This window comes from Colias croceus, chromosome 1 (assembly GCF_905220415.1).
Source record: "Colias croceus chromosome 1, ilColCroc2.1".
NCBI classification, from domain to species: domain Eukaryota; kingdom Metazoa; phylum Arthropoda; class Insecta; order Lepidoptera; family Pieridae; genus Colias; species Colias croceus.
This window is the reverse complement of record NC_059537.1, coordinates 2,188,525-2,200,289: the sequence shown is the minus strand read 5'-3', so window position 1 is coordinate 2,200,289 and position 11,765 is coordinate 2,188,525. Positions and strand designations below refer to the sequence as shown.

General features: G+C 38.8%; 1 protein-coding gene across 1 annotated transcript; it reads right to left on the bottom strand.

Moving 5' to 3' along the window:
* Positions 1–2,083: 2,083 nt before the first annotated feature.
* Positions 2,084–4,144, bottom strand: LOC123697612 (protein FAM186A-like). Its single transcript, XM_045644156.1, has one exon. The coding sequence runs from the start codon at positions 4,142–4,144 to the stop codon at positions 2,084–2,086; it is 2,061 nt and encodes a 686-aa protein (XP_045500112.1).
* Positions 4,145–11,765: the final 7,621 nt, after the last annotated feature.

Here is an 11,765-nt window from a genome sequence, read left to right as displayed (position 1 = left end):
TTTGGTACTGGTTTTTCTCATGCATCAAGACAACAATACTATTAAAAAAAATCTCGGCAATTTAGAGGCCTTCTTACCATCGGAAAATATATTTTGAACAGGGAATTTTTTGTAAAATCTAATAAGACATGTAATTGTTTAGATCCGTTATTATAGATTTAGTGTCCATTACCGTTTACATTTTTGGTACAGGTTTTTCTCATGCATTAAGATAAAAATACTATTAAAAAAAATCTCGGCAATGTAGAGGCCTTCTTACTATCGGAAAATATATTTTGATCAGGGAATGTTTTGTAAAATCTAATAAGACTGTATGTAATTGTTTAGATCCGTTACCATAGATTTAGTATCCATTATCGGTTACCACGGTAACCAAGCGGTAACTATTATGACATTACTATGGTAAATAGGTAAATGTATGTCGATTATTGTTTTCATTGAATTACAAAAAAAATCAATTAACATAAAATCACTTTTTAAGGTATTGTTTATACACTGTAGGTTGTTTTAACATAGATAGTGAAGAAAAATAATATAAATATATATGTATAAAAAAATATTATTATGACATAGCTTGGTAGGTAACCAGTTATTTCTTATGTGTTTCTTTCTTCGAATATGAAGTGAAAAAATGATTCAAACAACAACAACATGTAAACAAAATAAAAACTCTATTGGCATTTTTTAAATATTATATATTTAGGTTTTCTTGAAATCCGTTCTGGAAGATTTCTGGTGCCTACCTACACTAGCCGATGAACAGGTAGACTTTGTCTGAAAGCATAAGCTCTACGCATAGATTAATTAATATGTTGAACGAAAAATAATCTTCGGACGATAAATTAATACTACCAAAATACTACCTAAATCACAGATAAACCTAACTAAATCGGGGCTATTTAAGTTTTGAGGTTATTTCACATTTTTCTCAATATCTTGAAAACCCCTGTTTTTATCACAAAAAAATCAATCGGTAAAAATTTTTTGAATATCGAAGAACCCTCCAAAACCAATCTGGCATTGGCGCAACACTATACTGTGGTCCATACTTTCATGGGCATTCTCCTTTTAGTTCATCTTTACACATATTTTGGTAAATATATTTATATATTCACTGCTTGTTTTTTTTTTGATAACACACACACACACACAAAACAAAACTTGGAACATAGGACAGGGGACACGATACACGGGTCACTAGTCAACGAAAGGAAAACCACATACATTCACTATATTATCGTTTGTATATCAGATGCAGAAGATTAATGCAGAATGTAGCTGCAGTTGTTGCATTTGAAAAGGCCACGGAAATGATAACAGGTGGCTTTTCACCAGGAAACTATACCTATATTAATTTATATTCCATAGTAGAAAAACAAATAAATATATTAGGTACATGATACTCATGGCGTGGCGAAGTGCCGTCTATTCAATATAGTGTCAAAAACAAAAAGTAATGACTATTGAAACGATCTTATTGAATGTAAAAGAATAAATAAACAGATCCATTACTTTTTCATAAAATGCATTAACCAATAATATTCGCCAGGAAACTCATTTCACTTCACACGCGATACAACATTCATTTTTGATTCTATCGCGAAACGGAAATAAAGAAATAATGTTGGGTTCACTGAAAATGTTATTAGCTAAAATCAGTACTATTATTTTTCGGTATTTCTAAAAGTTCATATTGTGGATTTTTTTATAGGTTGCATTTCAAAATAATATGCCGAATTGGATAGTTTTCAAATTCGTTTACAACTAAGCACGTGAAATAAGCCATAAAATTAAGGCGTGTTGCACATAGATAGTAATAGTATTATATTCAATTTAGAAAAATGCCTACATAAATGTTATAAGGACATAACATATGAACACATTTAATTTTCAATAAATATAATTTTCAAAACAATAACAACGAGTACACAAAATCATAGATCAGATCACTAATTATAAGTTCATTTTATAAGTTGTTTCTATTTACTGAAAAGAACATTAAAAGTCAGTTGTTAGAAAAATAGTGGTCTTTTTTATTTGTTTCTTTAAAGTGAACGATCTTGGGGTTATCGGGCATAGGTCATTAATGCTTAATAACAGCGGGTCCAACGGAGATTCCATCTGGCCTTACAATAGCAGGGCCAACAGAGATGGGTTGGTATTCTTCAACAACAGCAGGTCCAACGGAGATTGGCTGGTATTGGTCAATGATGGCGGGTCCAACGGAGATGCCTTCTGGCTTAACAACAGCGGGTCCAACAGAGATGGGCTCATATTGGTCAACGACAGCGGGGCCAACGGAGATTGGATGGTATTCGTCAACGATGGCAGGTCCAACGGAGATACCTTCAGGTTTTACAATAGCGGGACCAACGGAGATTGGCTGGTATTGGTCAATGATGGCGGGTCCAACGGAGATGCCTTCTGGCTTAACAACAGCGGGTCCAACGGAGATTGGCTGGTATTGGTCAATGATGGCGGGTCCAACGGAGATGCCTTCTGGCTTAACAACAGCAGGGCCAACAGAGATGGGCTCATATTGGTCAACGACAGCGGGTCCAACGGAGATTGGCTGGTATTGGTCAATGATGGCGGGTCCAACGGAGATGCCTTCTGGCTTAACAACAGCGGGGCCAACAGAGATGGGCTCGTATTGGTCAACGACAGCGGGGCCAACGGAGATTGGTTGGTGTTCGTCAACGATGGCAGGTCCAACGGAGATACCTTCAGGTTTTACAATAGCGGGACCAACGGAGATTGGCTGGTATTGGTCAATGATGGCGGGTCCAACGGAGATGCCTTCTGGCTTAACAACAGCGGGTCCAACGGAGATTGGCTGGTATTGGTCAATGATGGCGGGTCCAACGGAGATGCCTTCTGGCTTAACAACAGCGGGTCCAACGGAGATTGGCTGGTATTGGTCAATGATGGCGGGTCCAACGGAGATGCCTTCTGGCTTAACAACAGCAGGGCCAACAGAGATGGGCTCGTATTGGTCAACGACAGCGGGTCCAACGGAGATTGGCTGGTATTGGTCAATGATGGCAGGTCCTACGGAAATGCCTTCTGGCTTAACAACAGCGGGGCCAACAGAGATGGGCTCGTATTGGTCAACGACAGCGGGGCCAACGGAGATTGGTTGGTATTCGTCAACGATGGCAGGTCCAACGGAGATACCTTCAGGTTTTACAATAGCGGGACCAACGGAGATTGGCTGGTATTGGTCAATGATGGCGGGTCCAACGGAGATGCCTTCTGGCTTAACAACAGCGGGTCCAACGGAGATTGGCTGGTATTGGTCAATGATGGCGGGTCCAACGGAGATGCCTTCTGGCTTAACAACAGCGGGGCCAACAGAGATGGGCTCGTATTGGTCAACGACAGCGGGGCCAACGGAGATTGGTTGGTATTCGTCAACGATGGCGGGTCCAACGGAAATGCCTTCTGGCTTAACAACAGCGGGGCCAACAGAGATGGGCTCGTATTGGTCAACGACAGCAGGGCCAACGGAGATTGGTTGGTATTCGTCAATGATGGCGGGTCCTACTGAAATACCTTCTGGCTTAACAACAGCGGGGCCAACGGAGATACCTTCAGGTTTTACAATAGCGGGACCAACGGAGATTGGCTGGTATTGGTCAATGATAGCGGGTCCAACGGAGATGCCTTCTGGCTTAACAACAGCGGGGCCAACAGAGATGGGCTGGTATTGGTCAATGATGGCGGGTCCTACGGAGATACCTTCTGGTTTAATAATAGCGGGACCAACGGAGATTGGCTGGTATTGGTCAATGATAGCGGGTCCAACGGAGATGCCTTCTGGCTTAACAACAGCGGGGCCAACAGAGATGGGCTGGTATTGGTCAATGATGGCGGGTCCTACGGAGATACCTTCTGGTTTAATAATAGCTGGACCAACGGAGATTGGCTGGTATTGGTCAACGATTGCAGGTCCAACAGAGATCGGTTGGTATTGGTCGATGACGGCAGGTCCTACGGAAATGCCTCCTGGTTTCACGATAGCGGGACCAACGGAGATTGGCTCATATTCTTCAACTAATGCAGGTCCAATCCAAATGAAGCGATTGGCAGGAACCGCAACAGCCACCGCAGCCAAAGCCGCCAAGACAAATAAAGTGTTCATTCTTCTCCTAAAAATAAAAGAAAAAAATTAGTGCATTTACAGCTACGTAAACTTGAACAATTTAGTGACTTTTCTAGTAGAGTATAATTCTTTAAAAAATAATTAATTAGGTTATGCAATACAATAGTATTAAGTTATAAGTCAACTATTCAATGATTTAATTTATTATATTTTAATTTTTGACAATATTATAGTATAATATTTTCTTACCTCTCTTTGATTTGTTGTAATGTTTATATCGAATATAAACTGTGCTTTCTCATTGCGAGTTTCATGTTTTATACAAAACTTTATCTTTTTCGAGTATAATTAATAAATTAACAAATACGTTTAGGGCTTATTATCTTTATTGCACCGATAGCCTAAACCAGCCTGTCATTATTTAATTTACTCTATATCGATTGATTAATACCAGATTATAGTTAAAATTTATTACTTTTTGTCTTAAATAGATGAAAATCGTTGGTAAGTAATAATGAAATAGCATTATATTTTAAGATTTTTATTGGAACGATTACAAATCACATTGATAAGGTACGGTCAACTTTTCAACATAGAATATTCATCTTTCGTGATGAATGATGATATATTTTCTCAATGTTTGAAGAACTTAAATATAATTTGATCTTTTTATTCAAAAACTATTGGAACTATCTTAGAGAGTAGAATGGAATAGTAGCAAGAAGATACTCCAGATACATGAAACCATACTATGAAAAGCGGTAACATATTGTAGAAATATTCCCGATCGGTATTTTATGAGAGAGTAAGATTTCTCGTACTATTTACTCCGAATTCCGAAACAATATAATTATAATTAGAAACAAATAGTTCAAACAATTTTGTTTGCTATTCAAAATAAATAGCGGGAACTCCCTCATACACAGGATGTTCTAAATGGTAAACTTTATATATTATACGATGTCTGACATATACAATCATAATATCTCTGTTTTTTTTCTGTTTTAAATTTTAGTTTGCCTAACCTACGTCAAAAAACTATCAAATACATACAGGGCAAAATTTTCAACAGAGGTTTTAAAGCTTTAACAATTCTATAGATACGTTTACAAATTAAAGAATAACGGATTCTAAACACGATTTATTCATTATATTGTTAACACAGCTTTTCACGTTGTCACGGTAGGATTGTGTACAAACATTTTGTACTAGAAGACTAAAATAAGAAGATTTGGAAAATTTTTTGTGGAAAAGATCACGGAACATCGAACGTGGAATGTAATCCACACTGGAACATGGAACACGGAACAAGAAACAAATTAGTGTAAAATTAACTCTATAGTCGTCATTTTGACAGTTAATTTATTTTAAGTAGTCATTTGTTCGACAATATTAATTTTAAATAAATTGATCTAAGTACCATTAAAATTTGTCAGTTATTTATTTAGTCAATAACAAGTTTATGTAATACATTACGTTGTTAGATTTCAATGAAGACACTTTTTGGCAAACTTTGCTTACTTTTTAATCTAATAGGGATAATTCATCTTATATCAATCTATGTGTTAATTTCTCTATTTAAATGAGGATCTAACAGTGCGGCACAGGATTAAATTAAAAAAATATACCTATGCGTATACGAGCAAATATACATGCATATAAGTCAAGATAATCAGTAATATCATTGGGACATCCTGTATAACTTCCTGTCAAGAAAATTTGTGGCAACGTGATTATTTTGGCATTATCACGTTTGTCGTAAATATAGTTTGATTAGTGAGATTAATACAAAAATAAACGATATTACGGAAATGAATGGTTAAGGCTGGTTGCAGAGCTTGACCGACCATCAGTGCGTACGTCAGTCGCGCTTGTCATATGTATGGAAATTCATAAAACCGTTCATTGCTAGACCGACCATACGCACGCGTATTGTCATGCGTTTACTACATCAACAATGACTATGAGTCATTGTTGATGTAGTAACATTGTTGATGCGTATCGTCAGGACCGACGGTACGCACTGATGGTCTGTCAAGCTCTGCAACCAGCCTAAAGCCACATTTGTGCAAGTGCAATATTTACTAGCCTCTTGCCCCGGGTCTACTCGAGAAAATAAAATAAAAAATCGAACTCATATTACTCCGACCAAAGCTTACACTTTCGATCTTATAGTCAAACATTTTAGAAACGTAATGTTTTTTTCCGGACAAGAATTTATTTATTGCTAATTATACATTACGTTACATTAAAATTACGTCTGTTATGTGACGTCCTGTAACAAAAAATTAACACTAAAAATTGTTTAGTTTAGCCGTTTAGTATTGCCTAAAATATAATCATAATCATTTCTGAAGATTTAAAAACAAAAAATATAAATGCATAGAAGACCCTATAAAAGATTATTATTATATCACTAGCAGTCCGCCCCGGCTTCGCCCGTGGTACATATTTACGTTTTCTCTACATGAGAACCATCCTCGTACTTCAAGGAATAAAATAAAAAAAGAATTAACGAAATCGGTTCAGCCGTTCTCAAGTTACCTATGCGCTTACCAACACATTTTGGGATTCATTTTTATATTATAGACTAGCTGGTGCGTTGTGCGCGGGCTGCAAGCAGCCCGCGAGCCCCTTTTGCCCCTGGGTTGAAGCAATAGGGCAGTCATTAGAAAATGTGTTAGAATTCCCAGTCCATTTGTAATTTTCTGCTAACAGCGATTCCACAGTCAGTCGGTAATGCTTATAAATTCCCCATTCAAGTATTTTCCACTCCGGGAGGCTGTCCACCTTCGAGGGAGCGTAGTGCGCGGGCTGCAAGCAGCCCGCGAAGCATCCCAGGACAGAAATCTTCAGTCATTTGAAAATGCATTAAAATTCCCCGTCAATTTGCTATTATCTGCAAACAGCGATTCCACAGTCAATCGGAAGTGCTTATAAATTTCAAATTCAAATATTTTCTATTCCGGGGGGCGGTTCACCTTCGAGGGTGCATGGTGCGCGAGCTGCAAGCAGCTCGCGGCTCATCCCAGGGCAGAATTCTTCAGTCATTTGAAAATGCATTCAAATTTCCTATCCATTTGTTACATCTCCTAACAGCGATTCTACAGTCAGTCGGTAATGCTTATAAATTCCCCATTCAAAATTTTCTATTCCGGGGGGCTGTCCACCTTCGAGGGTGCGTGGTGCGCGAGCTGCAAGCAGCTCGCGGCTCATCCCAGGGCAGAAATTTTCAGTCATTTGAAAATGCATTCGAATTTCCTTTCCATTAGTAACATCTGCTAACAGCGATTCTACAGTCAGTCGAAACTGCTTATAAATTACTTATTCAAATATTGTTAAATTTTTGAAACGTCTTATCGATAGCGGGCAGTGACTTTTCATAATAAACTGTTCAAGAGTTAACCTCACGCTCGTCGCTTCGCTCCTCGCTACCTATTAGAATATTTAGGCCGGCCGCTGCCAAGACTCGCTCGCTTCGCTCGCTTGGCTCGTGCGATAGGTAGTTCAAAAGTTAACCTAACACGCTCGTCGCTTCGCTCCTCGCTACCTATTTGAATATTTAGGCCGGCCGCTGCCGTGACTCGCTCGCTTCGCTCGCATGGCTCGTGTGGTAGTTCAAAAGTTAACCTTACACGCTCGTCGCTTCGCTCCTCGCTACTTAAATTGCTTATAAATTACTTATTCAAATATTGGTAAAATTTTTGAAACGTCTTATCGATAGCGGGCAGTGACTTTTCATAATAAACTGTTCAAGAGTTAACCTAACACGCTCGTCGCTTCGCTCCTCGCTACCTATTTGAATATTTAGGCCGGCCGCTGCCGCAACTCGCTCGCTTCGCTCGCTTGGCTCGTGCGGTAGGTAGTTCATAAGTTAACCTAACACGCTCGTCACTTCGCTCCTCGCTACCTATTTGAATATTTAGGCCGGCCGTTAACGCGACTCGCTCGCTTCGCTCGCTTGGCTCGTGCGGTAAGTAGTTCAAAAGTTAACCTAACACGCTCGTCGCTTCGCTCCTCGCTACCTATTTGAATGTTTACGCTGGCCGCTGCCGTGACTCGCTCGCTTCGCTCGCTTGGCTCGTGCGGTAGTTCAAAAGTTAATAAATATTTTCTACTCCGGGAGGCTGTCGACCTTCGAGGTTGCGCGGTGCGCGGGCAGCAAGCAGCCCGCGGTGCCGTCTTTTGCCGATGCTATTCAATTACCCTTCCTACTATGGAAATTTCCATACAAAATTTTCGAAAAAAAAAATTTCGCTTTTTAGCAAAAATTTTCATATACCTGGAAGCGGACCAAGTTTTTAAACATTTTTTACTTCCGCGACCCCGCCCTACCTGCCACCGGTTCAGAGAGCCGTTGGATTTCGTGATGTATGGAAAATGGAAACCGAGGGTCGGAGAGAAATTCTGAGTATGCAGTTTTGTAAATATGGCCGATTAGAGCACAGAAGTCAATTTTCAGACCGATCGTAAAGTAACCGGCGCCACCAACTTGCTTTGAAAAATTGGCCATTTTTGAAAAAAAAATTGCGTCCAATTTGAAATTTCTCGATTGCCCTGGTAGCCCCCCATCTTCCTGATCATTTTTTAGTTCTACACCCCCCATCCATCTCGCGCCGTTTCGGAGAGCCGTCGAATTTCGCGTTGTATGAAACTCGGAAACCAGCGATGGAAACTCGATTATGAGTATGCCAACTTAATATGCGGCTCGATTAAAGCCTCTGTGCCAAGTTTCAGCGCAATCGGACCAGCGATGGCCGTTTTAGAATTTGTATGGCGGCGGCCATTTTTTCCGCCATTTTGAATTTTTTTCACTATCTGTGGTAATTGCTCGAGGTCTACTCCAAGTTTAGTTCGAGCACCCCAGATGCAGCTGCTACCGTTTGCGCGGGCCGCTGACCGTCTTCGAGAGATGAGGGAAAGTTTAAGATTTCGGATTTTTCTGGATATCCTGGGAGCTGGGCGAGTACGAATGCATCATTGGTGTATTTCTCCATTGCACCACCTCGTCTAAATTTACGTTTTTATGTTTTCGCCAAAAATGGAAAAATTCCAAAATCGAGCGTCCCACTATGGCTCCCTGGTAGCGTCCCAGGGTGGTGATCATTTTTAGTTCCGGGACCCCCAACCCAACTCGCACCGTTTCCGCAGGCCGTTGGAGTTTACGTTGTATGAAAGTTGGAAACTGGGGCCCGGAGCCACTCGAACGGGGTACCGATCGATTCGCCAGCTCAAACAGAGCACGTGTGCCAAATTTGAGACGTAAGGATTCATAAACGGCGATTTTGGCAAAGTACGGCGGCCATCTTGTTTTCGCGAAAATCACCATTTTTCCATCATCCCTGGTAATCGCCACCAGTTCCGAGCATTTTTTGTTCAGACACCCCCCCTCCAGGTGGCACCGTTTCTGCGCACCACCAGGGGTCCACTCGGTATTCGAAGGTGATCGAGATCGCTATATTTTTCCTCTGGTCACTCGGCGCACCTCTACACGATCACGTCGAAATCCCCCCCACTTTCCACGTAGTTTCCGAGAAAAGCGATGTCAGTGAGTGAGTGAGTGGTAGTGTAGCTTTATATTTATATTATAGATTAGACAATATACTAACTACTTATCAAGTTTATAGTTTATTTTTTATGACTAGGAATTTTTTTCAAATATCGATTAAAAAAACACCAAACGAAATATATACAATAATATAATCTTTATTGACCATCAATTATTGTCACAGATAAATAAATCTAGTATTTATATTATTATTTACGGGTATTGTCAATGGTAATATATCAAAAGGTCGAGTTTAATACCTGTAATCAATCATTAGTTCAATGATTATTAAAATTTGACAAACGAAAATATTTAGTTCAGATAAATTATTTAGTATTGTTTGCGTGGAATAGTAACACACATCCATAAGTTAAGGTTTTAAGTTTTATACTACTGTAGAAGTGCAGTGAGTTCTTTTCTATAATTATTCTGATAATTTTATAGGTAAAACCATGTTAATAGAATTGAGGTAAATTGAAAATATTATATTCCCATCGCCTCTTCAAAATATTTTATTATTAGTATTTGCGTGAAAGAGTAACAAACATACATCCATCCATGTTCACAAACTTGCGCATTTATTATATTAGTAAGATTCTATACTAAAAAAAGATGTACCTAGGTACTTATATTCTTTTATTTTATTTATTTTATTTTTTATTATGCTGATAACATAACAATAATAATATCTTTCTCTCTCTATTGTAAGTCCCTCTTGTATAATGTTCGTGGTCAGCATTGGGCTTGTACCTGGAGCGGATGATTTGCCTCCACCGGTCTCTGTCCATGGCGTCTCTTACGACCGTGTTGAAATGAGTGACAGATGACTTTTTGACTTGGTACCTCTATATCCATCGTGTTGGTGAACGACCGCACGATTTTTCTCCTCTGTGTTCCCATCTCTCTAGATTTTCATCGCATTTGCGAATAATAATATACAAGACATTAAAAATATTGTACAAAACATACAGCACAGAAGGCGTTATTACTAACAATTAATCTCTTCCAGGCAACCTACATATTGTGTGAAAAAATATTATCTACTACAAATAATTATTTTCTAACTAGGTAAGTACAAACAAATTGAAAAGAAAATATATTATACTGGCAGGATTCTATGTGTCAAGGTGTCTGGTAACTTTTTGTTAACGATTGTCACAGGTGTTCAATAATAATTTGTTTTATGATATGTAATTTTGTGATTATGTTTCGTAAGTATATTTAACTTATTCTGGAGTTTTGTTGATAATTATTTTACAAACTTAGTTCAATAATTATTAATCGACGTTAGAACTTGATTTAAAATCATGAAAAGACTGTTCTAGAGCGCTTGATAACCTAGGAAATAAAGCTTTTATTATGTGGTTAAGATGAAGCTTTCTATTGAAGAAATCATTTTTAAATTCTGTCGATTAGTTTTTAGTTAAAACCATTTTCAGTTAAAACTTTAAACACAAATTCGTCATAATAATTATTTTATAAAAAAAATTGTTTGCCTGTAAAGTCGGTATACGGGCGAAATTTTTACGTGACAACGACTTTTTATGTCTGTCTCTCTCGCTCTTAGGCGGGCTAACCATGCCCGAGTGGAAGGGACGCGTGCCTCTCACTCGCTCTCATTGTGAGCGCATAGCATTAGCATTAGGAGCGTAACGCAGTTTCTTGAAGTGTCACCCGGCAAACCAATTTATAAGACGTTGTCACGTCAAAAAATATTTTAAATTCTACAACTAAACTGTGTTAAAATTTTCAGAAATAGACCATAAAATGAGATCACACGGGAAGCAGCGGCCTTCAGATAAAAAAGAATGATTACAATCGGTTCATTCATTCGACAGGCGCGGTCCCAGGGGGGTGGTCACGGGGGACATGACCCCCCCCAAAATCGTACTCGATAAAATAGAAAAAAATTCTTATACTGTACAATATATAAAAAACTGGTGCAAATCGGAGTCACTCGCACATCTAAAGTTCTGTTTAAACCTGTTTTTAATCCCTTGCAAATGTTGAAATTTGCGAAAATTTGCAGCTAACGGCTTCCGACTCGCACTTGGCCGGTTTTTTATAATATATTGAATAAGAATTTTTTTTCTATTTTATCGAGTACGATTT